Here is a 23,160-nt window from a genome sequence, read left to right on the forward strand (position 1 = left end):
GCAAGCAAACATATCACATATATATCTCATAGTACATAGATACACACATTCCTCACATACCTCTCACATACCACCACACGTACACAGCATTGTACATATGCATACACACACATAGGTGTACCACACATTCATATACACATATCACATGCACAGATATGCATATACATGTGTACATACTGCACATACATGCACACATAAACAAGCACACGTCTACCACACACATACACAAACACACATCCATCCATTATATACCTAATATATATAATGCCCACATACATAATCCCCATATACACAGAAACAGGTGTGCACACACATGTGCCAGCAATCACACAGGCTGCCTGGTCTCCCTGTCTACAGCCAGGGCAGGCACAAGATGACAGGTGATGCAGCAGGTGTGTCTAAGATCTAGCAAACCCAAACTGTCAGCAAGTTCTGTGAATAGTGTTGGGATTCCCATTGGTTGACAGAGCGAGGGTGGTCCAAAATAGGCAATAGGCAGTCTGCTATCCATGTTCCTCTGCAAGAGGCAGCAGCCACCAGCAGCTTCTTGGGCCAAACGTGGAAAGAATAGGAGGATGGGCAAACAGTTCCCTGAGTGCTGCCATTTCATGCTTTGGGATGGGTCCACCAGGAGGACGGTGCCTGCTGCACTTACAAGACATTTCAAGATGGAGATTGGAGGATGAGCGGCACAGAACTGGACAAACGTGCCCCACTGAAATCCCAGTGCCACCATTCAGCTCCAAGGAGGAGCCAGGAACAGAAGCGCAAGAGTCAGTGTCCACAAGAAGCCCTGTGGCACACTTCAGTCATGCCCAGGGAAAGCAGCATCGCAGCAGCCCAGCAGCCCTGAGCCAGCCCCTGCACCTTGGGCCTGCTCTGGCTGCAGCTGCTCAGATGCTGCTAGATAATGCTTCTCCCTAGCTCAAGTGGGGTTTAGCACTTCAGAAGAGATGCATTTTGCAGATAAGAACAACTTCCTCTGGCTGCTGATTAGATAAGAGACTTGCCTGCCCACTCTCCAGCCAGGCCTGCAGTCTGTCAGTGCTGAAAAACTCCCTCCAGCCCCTCTGCCCTCTGCCAGGCCCAAGAGAAGCCTCCCAGCCTCCATCTGTCTTCACACCACCCTGGTGCATGGGGACGGAGGTAGGGGTGCATTAGGCATGCATGAAAATGTCACGGTGAAACCCAGATTTTGTATGCTAACCAAAAAGTTTTAATAAAATCCAAAAGAAGAAGGGACATTTGCACCAGGACAATCGGCTAAAAAATATGTGACTACAATCTACTAAAAATATCCTTGTGCAACAAAGTACCATGTATAGTGAGAATGCACAATGAAAACCTGAGCAAGAGGACTCCTTATAATTCCAATTTCAGTCCTGCACTCGGCTGAGTCAGTGTTATGAAAAATAAAGGATATTTTATACTCTTCACTATTACTTTTCAGGATTCCCAGGGGAGGGAATATGTGGACTTTTTCCTCCTTTTTTTTTTCCTTCCAATTTTGCTAGGAGAGTCAAACTCTGGTGCAGCACACCCTGTGAGGGGAAGCCAGGTAGGCTTGGCTTCTCATAGTGCCTGGCTGAAGGCCAAGTTGAGCTGCCCTTGGGCATAGGGTGCTCCTCACTGTTGTGGGAGGTCATTCAACTAAGTAGACAAAGATGCACATTCTAGAACACACCCTCTCTCTGAATTCACTCCCCTTTCCTTCTGTCTGAGCCCTGCACAAGGTTGTCCCGTTGACAGTCAGTCAGGGGTCAGGTGTCCCCTGAAGCCCACCTCAAGTTCAGCTGTGGGTGGGCCTGTGCTTTTGCTGGTTTTTCCCTTGAAGTCTATGCCGAGCAGCACTGGCCCAGTCTCCTGGGGTGCTTCTGTGGGTTCAGCCTGGGATCACCCTGGACTCTGCTTTCCTTCTCCCTCTGTTCCAGCCCACTGAACCTGCCTCCCCGAGCTGTAGTCAGGGAAGAGGAGTGGGGGCCCAGGATCCTCACCAGGTGGCTGGGTGGGAAGGACAGCACAGCCTTGTGTGGGGCCTGGAAACTCAGATCCATTCTAGATCACAGGCGGCAAGAGTAAATCCCAAATGGAAAACCATAAAGAAGAAGACACAAAGCATTACTGGGAAAAGGAAGAAAGCACTAGGCTGTTAGTCTTCTTGCACAAATCACCATCTGCTCTCTAGACACCAATCCCAACACAGTCCCTGAAGGAGAGTTTTATGAGGCCCTGGTAAAGAGTTCTGTGTAAACTCAACCCACTTTGCACTCCCTCTGCACATGTGCTCTCTCTGGCGACTGAAAGACTGAGGAAACTCAGAATGACTGCTTCCTCAGCTTCAAATGGTTTCAGACAGAACCACTTCAGAGAGCTGAGAGTCCTCTCATTTTTAAAGAGACCACTTCATAAGAACAAACTATAGTCTCATTCAGTAGACCATAGATGTCTATTTGCCAGAAAGTTCTTCTTGGAGTCTAACTTAAATTCAAGCTGCACTTCAAATCTTTTGTTTCTTCTTACTCAGACTTGGAAGAAAATGGAGGCCAAATATGGAGCTTGTCCAGTCCTGTCTCCTGGCTGTCACGCTCCCAGCTATTTATGCACAGCTCTAGAGTCCATTCAGCACTGGATAAAGCCCTAAGGTGTGAAACCCTAACTTCAAATTCTGGGGATGATCCATTCAATTAGTGGGGGATCCATAATTCTAGTGTCTCCTGCCAACTAGTTTTATGACTTGGTTTACTCTTGTTTGGATTCTGAAGCTGGACGTGCCTTTCCCAGTGTGCCGTAGCTTTTTCCAAAGCACACCTGTCTCTTTCTGAACAGTGTTGAGCTGTTGGCAGAATGACCCAACCTTCTCCATGTCTGCGGACGTGTTAGTTCTCACCACTGCTGGGAATGTCCAGTTAGTTCTTACCCTTGACTTGAGCTCAATCTCCCCTTTGGTTTTATCCTATTCTAACAGATTTTTCTCTTCTCTGTTTTTAACTTGATTATTTTATGGGTTAATTTTTTGGTCAATAAACTCTTTTATCTTTTTATCTATGCTTCCCCCTCTGCCTTTCACAATGGAAGTGACACAAGTCCTTAACCTACAGGACTGGAATTGCTGGGCTACACTAGCACGCTGTTTTCCTGCTTTTATCTGTCCCTGCTAGTCTGTCTTCAGCATACACATCATCTTCTTTTCCACCTGGCCTCTAAACCCATTCTGGACAGCTGCTACTTGCTCTTAACTTTGGGAAACTGCGCTGGGCAGGCATGGTAGCATATGCCTTTATAATCTTAGTACTTGGTAGGCAGAGGCAGGAGGATCTCTGTGAGACTGAGGTCAGCCTGGTCTACATAGCGAATTCCAGGTCAGCTGGCCTATTTCAAAAAACAAAACAAAACAAATAAAAAGATGGGGAAACAGGCTTGGAGGGGAGATGAGAGGTTCTGCCCTGAGTGTCACTTCTAGGGACCAGGGGTCTCAGACATACCCCTTGCTGAGACACTTCTCTTACCTACCTCCTTCTGATGCTCTGCCCTTTCCTCCTGCCCAGGACTATTCTAGCTCCTAGTGACATCCTTTCCTCTCCTCTGTTCTAATGAGCCATTCCCATGGGACACTGCCAGTTTATTTACTTTAATCTGTGCATTTCCCCTACATTCTTCTGTTGTTTCTGAATGTTATCTTCACACCACTCTACTTAATGTTATATTCTACCAATTCTGGTACACATAGCTTGGGGCAACATGTGGAAGTAGGTAGATTTCCTTTAGGAATCACACAGTGGGGCTGGAGATGGCTCAGTGGTTATGAGCACTGGCTGCCCTTGCAGAGGATCCAGGTTTAGTTCCTAGCACCCACATGATAGCTAACAACCATCTCTAACTCCTGTTCCAGGGCACCTTCTGGCCTCCACAGGCACTGCACACATGTGGTACACTTACATACATGCAGACAAAATACTCATATACATAAAAATAAAAGTTAATAAAATATTTTTGGAAAAGAATCACACGGGACAAGCTGGCCGCCTGAGCAGCTGGGGCTGTGGCTGTGCCTGCTGCCACTCCCTCCCCACATCTGATCTGTCCTCTGGGCTTCTGCTGTGTCCTCCTGACTTGTAAGCAAGTACTCCTTTGGCTCCCAGATATCTTTGAGAACCTCCACTCTGTGTTACAGGGACTACTTCAAATAGCTTTCCCTGCCTGTCCACAGGGCAGCGCCAACTGCTACTGCTAAACCAGGCAACTAAATTCTCCAGGGCTTTAAAATTTCTCAAGTTTGAAAGTCCTATTTTCTGAACTTTACCCTGACAGGAAAAGTGCAAGAGGCAGGGAGAGGAGCTCCTAGAAATGACAAGCCCACCTCTAGTTCTAGGGAACACCCATACAGGGCGCATCTGAGACTGAGCACTGGACCTGGGATGCAGAACACACAGTCCAGGCAGCCAGCCAACAGTGCCAGATGAAGCTAATCCTCCCCAGGGCAACTGCCCATACTGTAAGGTCAAAGGGATGAGGTACCTACTGCATTTTGCTAGCACAGGGACCTATTTTTCTATAACAAGTGAACTGTATGTCTTCCCTACTCCCCAGGAATCAGCTTGCCTTCTGGTTCCCTAAAGGATGCCTACAGCATGAGAGTTCCAAGGAGACTCCATAGCTGTGAGATCTCAGGGCCAGCTCACCTCTTTCTCCATGAGGACCAAGCCACAGGTTGGCTCTCTGTTTAGAAAGAGACACATGTGCTTTAGAAAAGCTATGAGCCAAACTGGGAGTCAGAGGTCACTGGACTATTTCTTCTGCCTCCTGGCCTGAGCCCTTTGCTGTGTTAGGAGAATTTCAGGCAGGTTGTGAGCCTCTGTTTGTGCCTGGGTTACATGCAAAAGCACCACTAAGGGCACAAGCTTCAGGGACTAAATGTACACCTACACTGGCTTAGTGCTTTGAATCAAACTGACCTTTACACTTGTGTAAATGTGTTTCAAAAGGAACCCTGTAAGCAGTACAGCACATAGTAACACTGAGATCACTTGCAATAGACAGAAGACAACCTTAAAAAGAAACACATCAATCAAAACAGGTTACCTGGCTCCCAACTTTGGGAAACCCTGAAATACGGGACTGTCCTCAGAGGACAGAAGGAATGATCACACCTACCTTCCCCAACACAGCATCCATTTCCTAATAAAAAAAAAAAAAAAGAACTCCTAACTGTATGTATGCGGAAGACTTCAGGGCACCTGGTGGCCCACTTACCCATGCCTCGCTCACTTTTGGAGTTCTGCTGTGCTCCGGAGGTGGTGGAAAGGTCTTCAGGGACAGGCATGGGTTCATCACCTTCTTCTGGGGTGTCACTGACAGGGGGGCTCTCCTTCCCTATGGAGACAAATCAGAGCTTTTCTGGCAGTTGTCATTGGTGGGAAAGCCTTGGCACCTAGGCTTCACTTTGCTGGCATGAGCGGGCAGGATGAGGGGAACACTGTGCTCAGCTGATACTTTCCTTTTGGGACCAACATGCATTTTTCTTTCTATAAAAGAGTATCACTACCCACCCAAACAGAAAAGGCACTAGAGAACAAAGATTTGCAAAAGGAAAAAAAGTACCTAGAACCTTAGATTCCCAGTGCAAAAATCACTACACAAAGAAATTTATATTACAGAGCATATGTGGTGATATATTATTTTTCAAAATACACCAATGTTTAGATATTCTCAATATATTTTATTGCTAGAGACCATATTTCCACAATTTTATTTCTAATCAAGCATATTAAGATTTATCTCTATTCTTTTTCTATTTTGTTTGTTTTAGACAGGGTCTCACAATGCAGCCCTAGTTGGCCTGGAACTCACTATGTAGACCAAATTGGTCTCAATCTTATAGCGAGCCACCTGCCTCTGCCTCTGCTTTCTGAGTGCTGGGATTGAAGGCATGCACCAATCCTACCCAGTCCTTCTTTTTCCATTTTTGAATCTATACTGTTTTCTATTTCTGTTACTTTTAAACTGTACTTGATAAACATTCAGCCAGCCAGTTTCTGCACATATCCTTAAAGGTCATCATCACATCCATGTCTGGAAATGTAATGGTGGGGCTAACCACATCTGCCTTTTTTAGTTTCCTCACATGTTTTGACAAACTTGCAGTCCACACAAAGAAAAAACTGGCTACATTCCACAAAATGGGATTTGCTGAATGAAACTGGACTCTGTAGGATGATTTATTATTTATTTATTTACTTATTTATTTATGAGATGCCATTTTCTCTTTATTATTATCTTTGACAATTACATACATGTATATAAAAATACTTTTGATTGCAGAAGAGGAGGCGGAAAGACTGTAAGAGTCAGAGGGGGTGGATGACCACAAGGAAACAGAATCTTCCAGACAGCTGGTCAGTTACTCATATGAATTCACAGCAATGGTGACAGGATGCACAAGTCCTATGCAAACTCAAAACAGGCAAAAATTTCAGCCTAGATATGGGGAAGTAGTTAAAAAATCCCAACTCAATCTAAGGAACTTTTGGCAATTAATGACTGTTGGGAGGGGAACAGACAGTGTCTTACAGGGATGGGACTCTTGGTGGGCACAGTGGATGGACCCACATTGAAGGACATTTGGGGACACAAATCAAAGTCTATAGGCCATATTATATATGAGTACATTAAATTGTGTGGGAGGCAGCAGGGGGAGGTGCAGATAAGGAAGGGGATCGAAAAACCATCAAACTATATTGTACAAAAATCTCAAAAATTTATTAAGAATTAAAATCAAAAATATATTTTGGCCATTTTCACTCCCCATTGCTCTCTCATTACCCTTCCAGTCCTACTGAGCTTCTTCCCAGCAAGTTCTCCTGTGCTATCTTTAACTGAATTAGAATGAAGTTTGTCCAGCACCTCTAGGAATGGGGAACTCTCTCCTAGTTCAAAGAAATTGCATCACAGTTAGAAAATGCTCCTTTCCCAGAGGCTGAAGCTCTGGCAGTTTCTACCTTTCCAGAGATAACTGAAAGGGCTAACAGACACAAACCATATGGAAACACAGATGATCAGGACCCAAACTGATGCAAACTACCCACTACAGCTGCTTACAGAATACAGTTTGGCTCAGGATCCCAACAGTAGGCTACCAGGGCAGCAACCGACTGGACTGTGTGCCTGTTGACCTGGCAACCAGGTCCAGTAGGCAAAATTGCCTTCCCACAGAGACCAAGTCAGACTTCTGGGAGCATGTGTAAACAACTTGCCAATTGGTAGTGTCCTGAGATCATGACAATGCATGGTGTTTGGGTCAACTCACAAGGATTGTACCAACATTTTAGAGGACGGGCAAGACCAGCAAAATCATCTCACTATATGAAGCAAACTTTACTGGAATCTTTAAAATAGAATCTGTGCAGGCACCAAGGGCAAGCTCTGGGGGATAGAGAAACAGACATTATAATATAATATCCCAGCTTAGCTGTGATTAGCACAATTGGCATATTTTCAGAAAGAGCATTATTGGGTATATGTGGATAGCCAATAAAAGATGAATAGTTAAAGATAGGGTAAAAGTATAAGAATTTCCCAAGGAAAAACAAAAGGCCCAAGAAATTGATTAAAAGTACTCACATTATGCTAGAGCCTTGGACGGGTGCATTAGATACCACTGTCTGTACCACCCTAAATAGAAGACCTTAAGAGCAATGAGGGCTGGGTGTGTGGTGCTAATTCTCACCTCTTCCATGAGTAAGGAAAAGCTAACTAGGAGGATGCAGAAGGTATATGAACAACCTGACAACTCTTACTTTCATACAAAATGATAGAGCGGAATAAAGTTTTTCAAACTTTGGGGACTTTAGGGAGGTAGTCAAAGGAATTTTATTTTGGTAAGGATAGAAAAATAACCACAGGATTGTTATCAAAAAAAATCTTCTATATAATGTAGACACTGAGGGGTAGAGAGGCTGGATAATCAGACACCCACACCACTCACCTTTGCAAAGGCCTTTAAAGAACCTCCATGGAGATGCCAGTGGGACCTTGATAGCCAAAACAGAGCCCTTATAAGAAGCTGGTGCGTGATTCAGCATGTACAGAATGTATGGAGTCTGCCTGGGTATTCCTGTCATTAATATTGAGTGGGAGACAGAGAAACCAAACTTTTTTGACTTCTTTTCTTTTACTTTATTTTTATTATATGTGTATTGTGTGCATGTATGCAGGTGCACCCATGTCATGCAATGCCTGTGGAGGACAGAAGAGGGCGTTAGATACCCTGGAACTGGAGTTAAAGATGGTTGTTAGCCACCATGTGGGTGCTGGGAACTGAACTTGGGTCTTCTGCAAGAACAGCCAGTGCGTTTAACCACTGAGCCACCTCTCCAGCCCCTTTATTTATTTTCTTACAATGATCTTTCCTACAGCTTTGGTGTCATCCGGGATGCATATAGGCCCATGTAGACACACCTAGAGCTGAGAGAGGATCATAAAGGTCAGGGTTTAGACCAAACATGTCATACATCATGCTAAACTGCATGCAAAGGACTCTTAGGTACCTGTGTTTTAAAGTTTGACTAATCCATCTACTGGAGAATAATCAACCACATTTCTTCGATGATGATCCTAATAACAGGTACATTTCTTAACTGCAATTGGCTCGAGTTCCTACACTAAAAAGCCAGCTTACCAGTGTCCCTGATCTTGGTACTTCCATTTTTTTTTTCTATATGGGGTCAAGATGTAATGAAAACAGTAGGGATCATGATTCTAAAATACTGTGTATCAGACTGATCAATAAGAACTCTCTGAGCAGAAGAAACCACACGGGGAGAAAGAAGAATAAAAGATCAGTCCCCATGTACAGGGCACTGAGTACAAAGTCAGACTGGAAGGAGCAAAGTCAGATGTATTCACATGCCTGCCAAGAGCGTGGCATTAATTCAACCCTGCCTGGCCTCAGCTCACTGATGGTTTTTAAGAGGCCCTCTGATTTGCCTAAAAGCCCCCCAGTGTGAGTCCTGTTGCAGAAATGTTCACCCCTCAGGGGAGCCTCCGTGCCCAAGGACCTTTGTATTCTTTTACTGCTGAACAATCTTCATGAGGAAAATTTACCATTTCATGAAAATCTTCATGATACCCAAGTTGTTTTACATGTTGACATTCATCCCATTAACCATCTGAACAATTTCTTTCATAAAGAAAGTGTTAAGTAAAGCCAACACACCTCAAATATGGACATACTGGTTGATCTGGGTTATAGCTCTGGTGTAACCAACTGAAGGGCTGATGGGAACAGAAGATGGGCCACCACTTTAGAACTCTTTCCTCAAGTATAAAAGGAGGATTAAAAAAACATGATTTGTATCCAGTTCAGAGGGATGTGGTGCAAATAAATTAAAAAATGAGTGTAAATTCTAATCTGTTAAATATGCTTGTGGTGTCATTTGTTAACCTGTGGTATACTACAGGCAGTAAGGTGTGGCTTGCACCTTTCCCTGACAGTGTGATCAGTGGGTGGGAGCACAACACAACAAGAGTTTAAATCAAATGGAATAATTCTAAGAAGCAAGTAAAACTTCACTTATTTAGGAGATGAAACTTCTGGATGAATTAGAAATATATCAATGTATACTTAATTTGCCTACTGCCTATGAGTCAAGTATGTCTATGAGACATTTCTGTAGGCAAATTAGAAAAATTGTATCCTTAATATGTCAACTGCAAGCAAATGATTTCTCAAGTAGATTGGAATTTACCCAGCTACCCAGGGAAGCCCTGAGATTCTCTCCCAAATGCATAGGTTTTTGATATACACTGTCCCCAAGGGGGCATAATATCTGGAGTAAATAAAAGCTCAGACCACAGATCACCACTCCAGAGATTAAGAAACCCATACCCTAGGGCTGAAGTGGGCTCCTACTCCAGAGCCATCTCTGGCTCTCTGTGGGACTTCTGATCTGTTTCTTAAATGCTGAGTCTCAGCTTCCTACAATTTAGAGATAACTTCATCCTCTTCAGTGGGTGTTTGCAAGGTGAAGAAGAGGAAATGCTGAGGACAGTATTTGGTTAATACAAAGTGCTCAATCAATGTGATTTACTATGATTAACTAGGTAAAACACTTCCATTGCTATTTAATATATATGAGGCTCCTTTTCCTAAGCAGATTGTGTGTGTCTACAGGGTGCACTCCTTGTGTCCACGTTCCAACAAACACATTACAAACAGCATTAAGAAAACATCAAATACATAGTTCAGGCTACGGGAGCCAGAGGAGCCTCCAAGATCCACTGGCTCGAGTCCTTGCTGCTTGAGAAGCCACCGTGCTCCAGGAGGAGAACTGGCTCAGCCCCACAGCTGCAGTCAGAGATGGGCAGGGAGACACTCTTTCAACTCCTGTACACCACCACTTTAACTTTAGAAGCCAAATCCAAACCTAAACCATTTACATGAGTATTTTGGAAGGACTGATGAAGAAGATTAAGCAGAGCATAGCTTTACAAAGTTAGTAACAAGTGCTCCAAAGGAAAGGACAGCTTGCTTTAAAGGCATTGTGTTCAACCCTGAAGACTGTAGGCCAGGAGAGCTATGAATTGTGCCCCAAAAAACTTGCTTACAACATGAGGGGCGTGCGTGTGTGTGTGTGTGTGTGTGTGTGTGTGTGTGTGTGTGTGTCTTTTTTTTTCTTTTTTTGGTAACTTGATTGCAGGTTCTTGAGTATGAACTTCATAGATTACAATGCCATGTCTGAGTGTCAGAAGACTAGACACACCTGCAAGTTGAACCCATTTCCTATCAGTAACCTTTTCCCAATTAGTGGACTCAAGTCAGTAAGCATTATCTGCAGTACCTGTCAATCTCTAGGCTTGTCCCCAGCTTACAGGGAACACACTATGGGACAGAGCAAGGGGCTTGAAAAAAGGTGGGTACTGAGGACTCTTCCTTTTTTAGTATTTCATACTTTCAGGGGAAATCCTATCAAATTGCTGATTTTGAACATCTTATGAAAAAGAAGATGATTCAGTAACATATTCCTCAATGTGTTATGAAGAATATCAACACCTAGGCTGGGAACATAGCTCAGTGCTTGCCTCACATGAACAAAGTCCTTACCTCCCCCACCCAAGTCCTGCAAGAAAAAAAACAAGCAAACTAAAGAAAAACAAGTCAATTCCTGTTTAGCCAAATGTACATCATTTCCCATAACTTCCTACCATTTTGACCAGTAAGAGAAAAAAAGCAAATATTGGTTTGAATTGGAGAAATATCAAATTTAAAGAAGCCTAAAAGTATCCATTCTTTACTAAAACTGACATACTCTATGCATGCTCTAATCACTAGAATGCTCAAGGTTTATCAGAGCTCAACATTAGGGTTGTAGAAAGGATAATTCCTTTGCTATGGCATAAAAAAATTTCAGACCAAATTTTTTCAAACAAAAAAGGGGGTGAAGGATATCTTATTCCTCTAAGCCATTTTGTTATCCATGCCCCCAGCTGTCTGCTCCTTTAAGGCATCCCACAACATATTAAGTATTTAGCATAATGTTAAGGGCAAGCAAAGTATTTCAAGAAAACAAGGCTTTTGTTAGCTTTGAGACCAAGAAGGAAAATCAGAATACTGACTGGTCCTCATAGTTCACATTTTAGAGATGGCTTTCTAGGCCATGGACTTAGGCATGTGTGTCTTTATTATTTCAAAATTTTTGCTAACATACAAAAGCTGCACATATTTATGTGGTACAGTATGATGTTTGATATTTCAGTTCATGCATGCAGTGTGTGACAACCAAATCTCGATGTGTGGTTGGCATATCCACAGCTCATACTTAGCATTTCTTTAAGATGAGTAAATTCAGAATCCTCTTTTCTAGGCATTTTGAGATACACACTATATTACTGTCAATTATAATCACCGCACTGTGAGTTTATTCCTCCTGAATCTGGCTTTGTGTCCACTGACCAACCTGCCCCTTTCTCCTCTCTCCCCTACAATCCCAAGTCTCTAGCAGCAACTGTTTTCCTCTCAACTTCTTTTTAAAAGATAAATGTCTAAATATCATTTAATTCATCCATATTTAAGCATATCGTTTACTTACTACCCAGTCTTGAGCAAATATTGATATGTCCTTTATTGGAAGAAAACATTGAAATTATCACATAAATAAACATAAAAGTACAACTACAACATAGGCTGAGGAATTATATAAAGCTATGAAGGCCTACATTAGGGGACCTGCTTCCTTTTTGGCTGTATTCTTTGTTATTTACAAATGTGTTAAAGCTATTTTCACCGCAACAAACTGCCATCGTCTCCAGTTGGACACTGAAAATATCACTACATTTTGTGTCTGGAATGTTTTTTCCTCCTCTTTTGAATCTTGTTTGCCATTTAGAAATCAGTTCAGGGTCTGGAAAGATGGCTCAGTGGTTAAGAGCACTGGCGACTCTTGTAGAGGACCAAGGTTTGATTCCCAGCGCCCACATAGTGACTAACAACCATCCGTAACTCCAGTTCCAGGGGATCTGATGCCCTCTTCTGACCTCAGGCGTTGGATAACATGGGTACACTTACATACACATGCAGGCAATACACTCATACACATAAAAAATTTAAACATTTTAATTACATTTATTTGTGTATGTGTGTATGTATGTACGTGATATGTGTGTGTGTGTGTGTGTGTGTGTGTATGTTTGGAGTTTTCAATGCCTGGCTTATTTCACTTAATGCCCTCTGGTCTATTCCTGTTACCCTAAATGGCAGGATTCTAACCTTCTTATGGTTAAACAGTATTCCATTTGTATACACATACCACATTTCCTTTATCCATTCACCCACTGGTGGGCATTTAGGTTGATTTCATCTCTTGCCCACTGTTCTGAGATTAGGACATCAGAATACAGGCCTCATGTGGACCAAGGGTGTCTCATTCTTATTATAAAAATACTTTACTATTTTTATTTTATATGTATATGTGTACTTCCTGCATGTATGTAAGTGCATCCGTGTCATGCAGTGCCCAAGAAGGATAGAAGAGGGCATCAAATCCTCTGGAACTGGAGTTACGGAGGGTTGTTACCCGCCATGTGGGTGCTGGCATTTGAACCTGGGTCTTCTGCAAGAGCAGCCAGTGCTCTTAACCACTGAGCCATCTCTCCAGCCCCTGGTGTCTTATTCTCATGCAGTATGTCATGCAAAATACAAACTCGGAATTCATCCCAGATGAAAGCAGCAAAGAAATGCTGCACAACAACAAAGAAGGGCTCCTCCTGCCTTTGGAGTTTAGCACCCCCACGTCTGTGTCTCAGCCTAGCCAGAAGCAATGAGCCCATGGGTCTTCTACCCTGATCTCTGTGTAAGCAGGCCCTGTTTTCTTGGGCTTTGGGGAGCATCAGGGAAGCCAAACAGGAAGCTCTAATGAGCTAAACAACTCCTTCTATTTAACCATTTTTAAAAACTGTTGTTTCAGAAGCATAATGGAAAATAAATTCAAATAACTCTGAAAAATGCAAGATAAAAGTGGTCTTCCTCCTCCCAGCTCACCGCTTTTCTTCCACCACTGGCTTCTGAGATGGAGTCCAGGTTGAGTGTGTGCAACTTATTCTACAAATGGAATTGTACATCACTTCTTTTTCAGTTTTCTATACATTTCATCTTCCCATACCTACATATTAGTATCCTCATTTTTAAGAGCTCTAGTTCAGATGTGTGAGCATATCACGAGCTTTTTTTGAGACAGGGTCTCCCTGTAACCCCAGCTAGCCTGAACTTGCTGTATAGACCAGGCTGACCTGGATTGCACAGAGATCTACCTGTCTTTCCCTCCCTGAGTGCTAGGATTAAAGGTGTGTGCCACCACACCCAGCTTTTTTTTCTTTGTCACAGTTTTTAAGTATTAAAACAATGCTACAAGTGAGCCTGTGCTTAAATACTCTGTGCACTTGTAAGAGTCTATTTTTTAAGATAGATTTCCTTAAACTGAAGTGGCTACAATGTAGAACATGAACAATTTTTGTTTGCATAGATAAAGCCTGATTCACAGGTCACTTTTCATTTCTCCCAAGTGGGAAGGCAACAGAAGGCCATCTTTTAGAAAAGATCCACTGTGTTCAGATCTCGCGGTATGCCTGTAGACTAAATACCACCTTTAAAGGCGACCTTTCACCATTCGTTGAATTCTGAGGAGTTTAAGTCTGAAGCCCTACAAAGGAAAGAAGAGCTGACAATGTGGAGGAGGAAGGCCTGTGAGACTGGCTGCAAACCAGTGGGACGGAACTGGGGATGTGCAAGGCAGGTCTCCATCAGGAGCATCTGCTTAGACCAAAATGAAAAAGCACAAACCAATAAGAGCCTTTCAGAACCTGAGGAGGCAGTTCAGACAAGCCACAGATGGAATTGACTCACCAGTGCCACATTAAGAAACCAGGCTTTTAGGACTGGTGAATTGCCTGGAGGCTCTGAAACAGAAACACTAAACCTCCAAGTCCAGGAAGCCTGCTTCCAGGTACTGTCCAGACACAGGGCCAGGCAGAAGTGGACTTCATACACTGATGCATATGGGAACAGGGCAAGTTCTGCTGGGCTGGTAGATGGCTCATCCTCAGTGCTGTCACTGTGACCTGGCCCTTTGCTTCTAGCAGTGGCACTCCATTTCCTGTGTCTCCTAAATTGGGCAGAGCTATGTGGAACAGGCCTGGAAAAATCCATGGAAAGGCAGCCATGTTTTCTACACTTAGCAGATGCTCAGAGATTCTGAGTTGGGCCTGCCATTATGCCTCTCATGTTACTTCATCCCCTCTTTCCTTCCTAATCCCCTCCAGTCTTTTAAACACCACCTATGTGTTTTGGCTCTAGGATAAACAAATCTACTATCATTTTCTCCAAAAGTACAGTATTCATTTAATCCTTTCTGAATTGCTATCAGATGTCACACTAAAACTAATTTCATTTTGGAGGTTTTTATGTTCATGTTCTCAAATTGGGACGATTTGAAGTAAACACTGACATGAATTTCAACTGGGTGTTTTCTTTGGCAGAGCGGCCCTCTGGTTCACACAAGCACAATACCCTTTGACTTCTGACACACAGGTATCAAGGAAGTCTCACCTGAAACTTGGGACATGTCTTGACCTTCATCAGTATCCATTGTCTTCAGATTATCTGAGAAAAACAAAAATGGATTTTAGTTTAAAGCAAACACACACACACACATACACACACGAGAGAGAGAGAGAGAGAGAGAGAGAGAGAGAGAGAGAGAGAGAGAGAGATTGTGCTTATGCTATTTAACAACAAGGCTATCTAGCAAGAATAATGCATTTTCCTCTCCACTTGCTGGAGTATCAGACTAGCACAGACCTCGATCCTTTTAAAAACAGCATTACAAAGATTTATAAAAATATCATTACAAGCACAGGAGGACCAAATTTGTTATTTATTGTTAATTTCCTACTGCATAATAACCCAAAATGCAAACTGACTGCAACAAAATTAAGCAGAAAATTAAATGGCCCTGGGTCATTGTAGGCACAGAATTCATTCTCTTGGCTGATCCATAGTTATGTTCTTTCTAATTTACTGAGCATGCATCGATGAACCTTGAGTCAGCTTGGTGACACGCGTACAATCAGCAATCAAAAAACGAAGCAATTTGCTGAAGAATGTCTCATTTACCCAGGCAGGGCTGCATATCTGAGCAGGAACGCACTACCTCCATCAATAATGAATACACCTCCAGCCTGGCAGATGGGCAACGTGCACTCTTGTCCTTGTCCCTTCACTCCTCAGCCCTGGCTTCAGACTTTACCAGTATACTCACACAGGGAGAACTGACAGAACAGGCCAGGAGAGGGCCCAAATCTGCTCTGCTGGCCTGTGGCTGGTGCCTTAGCATGGTTTGAACTGAAAATACCCACAGGAAGATACTGCCCTTTTGTGGCCACAGCAAGCGCTCCACAGACTCTACTGCAGGCTACGATAAATACCAGGGAGGGACCCAGAGGCAGTGGGGTGTTGGGACATGGCTTCTGGGCTGCAACTCCTAGCTCTCAGTGCTCAGAGTACGTGGCATCCTATAGGTCTGTGAGTTAGAAACCTGGAGCCAGCAGAATTCTGTGGTGACCTGGGTGGAATCTGCTCACCATGCTCTGGTAGACAGCCCTCAGAAGGGGCCCTCCCCTGCCAGTAGACCTAGGCTATCTGCTGAGTCTAAATCAGTTCCCCTTTTCTTATGCTGGTCAATGCTGTCTCTCTGGTTCAATGGGTGGACATGAGGTGAGGCCTGTTTTCAACAGAGACATGGGAACTGATGGGGGATTCCAATTGGGCTGAAAATTGTGTGGGCAGAGTGACAATATACAGGGTTCTATGTAACACAGAATCATGTGTAAGACATGGTATATACATGTAGCATATGCACACAGAATCATATATACATATATTTTAAATCTTACACATAAGCATTTGCATGTCAATTATAGTTATATATGTCATATATATATCTTTATCTTTAATATATTTGATGGTACATATGAATGGAATATGTATTTCCAACTTCAGGAATATCATTCTCATGAAGGAGCTGTAGATAGCAGCCCCTTTTTGTGGATATGGAGGTGGGTTCATCTGTTTCTGAAAGGACTTCACTGGTCAGAGGTAAGTGAATTTTCAAGGCTGACCTGGGGCAGAGGAGGACAGCCAGGGCCACAGGGAGACAAAGACCGTGTAGCTCACCTGGGCTTCTGGTCCAGAGTGAAGGTCTAGAGGTCACTAAAGTGAGACAAACCAGCTCCAGAGTTGAGCACAAACTAGCCCAAGAGTGGTCAGAGGGCTGGTCCAGAGTCTGTATGTGCTTCCGTGCTTTTCATAAAATCAGATACTAAAAAGATTCCAAATGTACTGGTAAAATATTTTCTTTTAATAATCATTTTTAAAATTTAACACATATCCCCATTATTGCATTTTAATGACTACTCATTAAAAGCTTGATTTACCTGATGGCTGCTCAGTATAAGATACCCAGGTATTTCCAACTCCAAGGAAGACAAGTGTTTCCTGAGGTCCGTTAGGGCCTTTCCCCTCTGAGCAGTTATCTCTCTCACAGGAGCTGGGGACAGGGTAGTGAAGTGACTGGCAGTACTCACACCAAGTCTATGTGGGTGCTGTGGGGACAGCAGTGCATGTCTGGAGCCCAGCAGCTCACCTCTGCACGTGGCCGCTCTGCTAGGTCACTCAGCTAGTCACTGCTAGCCTGGGCACGTGGACCCTGGTGACTCAGTCTACCTTGTTTGTTTTGATTTTCACATGCGTTTTCAAACCCCACTTCAGACTTGTGACCAGTGCAATGGCTCAGAGAGGGGTCCCTTGTTTGGTGTGAAGTTCAGTCATTGCCAACATTTTCAGATACTTAATAATTTCTAAGGCAGGAGCTGGAGTCAGTCTGCACTATGTTCTGTGAGTTCCACAGCCTGACCTAACATCAGTAGGATGACTTAACAAATCTCTCAAACTGCCCCAAACTCCAAATTCACACGTTTTAGGTAAAAATCAAAAGGAATGGTCTAACAATACCAAAAAGAGAGGGACAACACCTGACCTCTACTCAGACAAAGCTTTCCTGAAGGATTCCAACCAATCCCTGGGTACCACACAGACGCCAGGTGCTGTTTACAAAGGACCCACTTAGCAAGCACCTCTTCTCCTGCATGGAAGCAATGTGGAGTACTAGGAGAAGAGTGGAATTTAATGGGCCAGAGAGATGGCTCAGCGATAAAAGCACTTGCTTCCAAGCCTGGAAACCTGAGTTTGAGCCCCAGGATCCACACGGTGGAAGGAGAGAACTGACTCCTGCAAGCTGCCCTCTGACCTATCTGCGTGCGCGCGCGTGCGCACACACACACACACACACACACACACACACACAGGAAGTAGGATCCAGGCTGTCTAGAGGACTCTCTTTTCCGTGGTCCACACACACACACACACACACACACACCTTTTAAAAAACTTTAAAAAAAGAAAGTGGAATTTAAGCTTGGTATGATCTCAGCTAAAAAGGAGCTCACAGTCAGTAAAACCACCAAGGCAAAGTAATGGCATGCTTTCCCAAACTTTCACTAGTCTGAAAAGTCAGGATCCTTAGGGCTGGGAGGGAGAGGTTAGAAGGAACAATCATTTCAGAAACCCATTGGGATGGTCTGCTTTGCATGGGGAAAGCAAACAATTTCAGGGGGGAGTGAACCCAAAGAAAGGAGAAAGCACAACTGTATCAGTAAACTAGTTTTCAGCTGTGCAGTTCTTATAGCCATGAATGCTTTTATTGTTTCTTTGGAGCAAGCAGTTCTAAATCTTGCACAAGGGGAAATAGATGCAGAGATAAGTGCAGGCCAGCGTGGCAGAGGCTGCCCGAGGCTGGCCCTAGGACAGGGCAGTGAAGCTTCTCTGCAACTGACCATCCCTCCAGATCTTGCTTTTCCTGTCTCCTTCATCTTACTTTCCTCCCATCTCTGTCTCCCTCTCCCTTTTTTTTCCCTCTTTCTCTGTCTCTTTTGATTAAGCAGGGAGAAACAGGTTTCAGTTCCTTGATTCAGATGGAAGAAGTCAACACATCACTAATGTTAGAGAAGAGGAAAGCATAGGTTCTAGGCCTCAGGCTGCAAAGAAGAACCCCTGTGCTCTGGGGACCAGGCAAGGAGGCGCAGACTCAAAGCCTCTGTAGACCCTGGGAGCTTCCCTGGGAAACCAGGGGCCTTTCCTATAAGCAAGCTTCCTTCTGCACTTTGCTCTTGCCACATAGGAGAGGCCACTGCGCCAGGATGGAACCTGGCTGGCTCCTGGGAGAAGCATCCAACAGCCCTGGGCAGTTGCTGCCTCTAGGTAAGCAGGTGGGTCGATCTTCCTCAGTGCTCCATTTCTAACTTGCAAGGCCCAGAGAAGGGCTTACTAGTGTCCAGGAGCACACAAGGCCCCCAAGGGAGGCTCTCTGATCCTCCTTCACTGTGCACCTCTCCCCTCTTTGCTTGTTATAAAACCCAGGGTCTTTTCCAGAATTCTCACAGGCTAAGTCTGGATTAATGAAATCAAACTGAAAATCCAGATGCCTGTTAAGAGCCACAACTGTCTTTCCTTTCAAGCTGCCCAAATTTATGGGTCTGAGAGAACTGCTAAGTATGTGTCAGGTCAAGCTTGCTGCAGTCAGAAGTGGAGCTCAGTAGAAATTAGCCTCTTACTAGGCTTAGATGGCACTTCCACATGCTTTGAGAAATGCCCCCTTAAGGAACACTGTACATTACTTTTTGTATGTTTTCAAGGCAAATGCCCCTCCCTCCTCTGAGACTGCCTAGCCAACTCTCCAGGCACTAAGCTCCATGAGAATAATCAAGTACCTCCTCTGTATCAAGAAAAGGCAGGGTATAGGTACAGGCCAGCCCTTCTAGGCAGTCTATCGTGTCTGGCATTTAATAGGTAAACTGTTTAGCCCCCTATGACCGTGAATATCCTGTCTTGCCCAAAATTTTCTTGGGCAGCCTGGTTCAGAATCCAGCTTAGTGCTGGCATTTAATACCTACTTGTCAAAGTATTATCATTTCCATTTTACAGATGAAAAGACTGAGGCTAATAGCAGAGTAGCCAGCCCAAGGTCATATGTCTAATAAACAGCAGAGCTGAGCTCTGAACCCATGGCTATCTGATGACAGTACCATCTCACCAATATTCCACAGTACTCACAAAATCCAAATGTCTAACAAAGAACGAGAACCCCTATTATTCGGCAAAAAAGAAACTCACTCTTTGTAATAGTCTGCAACCAAGACAAACTTCATCACAGAATTTCTACAGCAGAGTTAAAGTCTAGCTATTTGGCCAAACATATGCACTGGGTATTTTCCTCTCCCACAGGGGAGCCTGCCCCAGGGATACTTTGGGGCTATCTACTTAAATACTCAAGGATGCTTTCGTTGAGGGGAAGTAAGTATGGGAGCGGGGTCGGGTGGGCCAGGACTATACCCTATTAAAATGCCTGAGGTCACAGGCTTCTTTAATAAAATACATTATTCTGTGAAAGACATGTCCTTTCATCTGCACACTGAAGATTTTATTTTTGCAAATCTATCATATCACTGTGAATTACACTGTACTTTTAAAAAGGACTGCTCCAAGAGAAAGCCAATATGCAGAGTCTTTGTATCTAGTCAGAGACCTTCTAGGTTTGCATAACAATTTGACAAAACAGGTTGGGGGAACATAAAAACTTCTGAGCACTCTTATTTCATTTCTGATTCTTTTCATTTTTCAAAAATTAGCTGCCAATCTACACATTTTCGTGATTATTTTCCAGAGCTTGGCTGGTGCAAATAACAATGAAAAACAAGATTTAAACAGGAGCATAGGAATCTAATTTAAGGTTCACCAGGTCCCTCCTTCCACATTCAACTAAACTGCAGAAAACTCCAGCAGCTTGTTGTGTTGACTGTCTTCTCCAGGGCAAATCAGTCAGATGTGCAGCTCTGGCTTTGGCCAGGAACTGATATGCAAAAGGGGAAGGGTCAAAGGGAAATGAGGAAGTCTTCTAAAATTCAGCTAAGGGGCTAGGGAGATGGCTCAGTCAGTAAAGTACTTGCCAGGCAAGCATGAGGACCTGAGTTCAATCCTGGCCAGCCAGTCTAGTCAGCAAGGATCAGGTTCAGTGGGACTCTGACTCAAAACAGAAGGGGGAGATCAATTGAGGAAGATTCTCTATGTCGAACTCTGGACTCCACATGTACATGCACACATCTGCACACACGTGCACATGTAAACATGAACACCTACATAGAGACACACAGAGACACACACACACACTCACGCATGCACAAACACAGCTAAAACCCATGCTGTCTGAAAGCCTCAGTAAAGAGTCCTATAAGAAAAGATGGTGGAACCAGGCACAGTGACTTACACCTGTTATCCTAAGACTTGTGGAGATGCCACATTGAGTATGAAACTAGCCCAGTCTACATAGTGAGTTTTGGGCTAGCCTGGGCTATAGAGTGAGAAAAAGAAAAGATGATAGCTGTTATATGGGAAAGATCATTTTAAAACTGCAAAAAGTGGAACTGGATATAATTCTCTGTGGTATGGCAACAGGTCCAGAACTGGATTTCCAGAGGCCGGTGGGTATCCTAATGTGACAGTCTATGTCCTCCTTGCTCTCTCCTCTTACAGGTGAGCCATGTTAGCACAATAAAAGCAGGCTTCCCGCCTAACACACTGGGTCACCCACTCACAGCAACGCAGCACCCATGGAGAGACACAGTCACAATTACCAAGCTTTCTGATTTGTCCCTCAACACTAGTCACTTCTTAAGTAGCTTCCTCAAATATAAATGACTTTTCACACTTCATCACTTAAGAAAAAAAGAAGTCTTAGTTTAGAAACATTTTTTTCTGCCCTCCTACTGATTTTGGAAGACCTTCATGCATGGCCAGGAATAGCGCCAGAAAAGGGAAATGCAACACAAACGCGATCTCTATCTTTACAATACAGCAACGGCTCCCACAAGACTGATCCACACAGATAATTCCCCAAGTGCTGATGGCTTATAAGTATTATAGAGAGACAGGGGAGCCCTGTTATTCTGGGCTCATATTATTTTCAGTCTTTAAAAACAGGTGAGTACAAAGTTTTAACGTTAACTTTTTTAACTTGGCAAGGAAATAATGGTGTTTTGATATGGTCTCATCCTGCTATGACAGCAGTTATTTTAGCACGTGGGTAAATTCTATCAGGTGGACATTTGTAAGCCCAATATTAAAGCTGCATCTGGCAGGAAAATAAAAACCACTTGTATTTCCAACACATTAAAAGACAAAATAAACAAACAAAAAATGCATGGTGCATGCCTTTAATCCTAGCAGGAGGCAGAGGCAGGTGGATCGCTGTGAGATCAGAGCCATCCTGGTCTACACAGCGAATTCCAGGCGAGCTGGGACTAGAGGGAGACCCTGTCTCAAAACACATGCCTGTGATACTGACATTTCTATAAAGTTATTCCACCTTAATTAAAAGGGTTTGTATGAGTTTATTTTGGCAAAAGCTGGATTTTATTTATACCCAAATAAGTCAAACCATGCAGGAGCATCCTATTGTCTGGGAATCCATACGTGTATACTTATCAAATACAACTGAAAGGACATTAGGACTTGATATGCCCACAAGATACTGCAAAACAACTTCCTGGGTACTGGCAGACATTGCTTTTCACTCTATTTACCATCTCAACCATTCCAGTAAGGCAAGACCTGCCAGTGTTCTGGACCAAAAGTATCCCTGAACTCACTGTCACACACACTAGTCTCCTATTCTTTGCAATGTAAGACACCACTCTGTCCAAACCCAGACATAATAAGGAGTATCTAGCCTTTGCTCCAGAGGGAGGATGAAACACTGCTTGCTGTCATCCAGTGAGAGTAGGCCACATGGATTTTGAGATCTCTTTCCCTAAAGGACTGGAATTGAACTTTGGTTCTATTTACAGCCCTGGAAAATGTCATCGACATCATCAATTAAAATGAAATAACTTTTTCATAAAAACTATTCAAATATTAATATATAATATACTCTTATTTCAAAATTATGTCCATAGTGTATATAATGTGGATTCAGAAATAATGTTCACGAAATCACAGCTTGGTCTTTTAAGGGCTTTAATACTTTGGAAGTTACCTTGCTCATTTGACTTCTAGTGGGGTAAACAAGACACTTCTAGTGTCTAAGAAGGGAAAATCAATTACCTAATACCTACTATATGGGACAAACCAAATACTGACAGGAGAAAAAGTAATTTAACTGTCTGCATTTGCTTTCCAGTTGAATCCTATTAGTAAGAAAGGTCTACATTTTTTATTTCATTCTATGACAGGGCTTAGCAGTGGTACCTCTGACCCAGACCAGGGAACATTCTTAAGACATTCATGTCAACCCCATGCATCACAAACAAGATATGTGTGTAACATGTGTGTCTATTCAGATGGATTTTATAATCTTTCACCTTCAGCCTATAAGGTCCTCATGCAAACCCAGGGGACGGGGTCATCAGTTGAACCTCACAGAAACATAAACTTCCTCATTTACACAGTTACAAAAATTGGCATGTCTTTATAATCTGGAAGAAAATGCCCATGTTGTTTGGAGC

The 23,160-nt window shown here is 43.4% G+C and overlaps 1 protein-coding gene across 3 annotated transcripts in view; it reads right to left on the bottom strand.

Moving 5' to 3' along the window:
* Ikzf1 (IKAROS family zinc finger 1) overlaps positions 1 to 23,160 on the bottom strand; it is a 92,353-nt gene that overhangs the window by 63,343 nt on the left and 5,850 nt on the right. For all 3 annotated transcript variants that reach the window (XM_029554170.1, XM_029554171.1, XM_029554172.1), the window contains exons 2-3: positions 15,095 to 15,148; positions 5,251 to 5,370 (exon numbers count right to left, since the gene is read on the bottom strand). In XM_029554170.1, coding sequence (XP_029410030.1) covers positions 5,251 to 5,370; positions 15,095 to 15,134 — 160 coding nt within the window. In that variant the 5' untranslated portion in view covers positions 15,135 to 15,148. The remainder of the gene's footprint in view (positions 1 to 5,250; positions 5,371 to 15,094; positions 15,149 to 23,160) is intronic.

Source organism: Nannospalax galili, unplaced genomic scaffold (assembly GCF_000622305.1).
Source record: "Nannospalax galili isolate Female #2095 unplaced genomic scaffold, S.galili_v1.0 scaffold304, whole genome shotgun sequence".
Taxonomy (NCBI): domain Eukaryota; kingdom Metazoa; phylum Chordata; class Mammalia; order Rodentia; family Spalacidae; genus Nannospalax; species Nannospalax galili.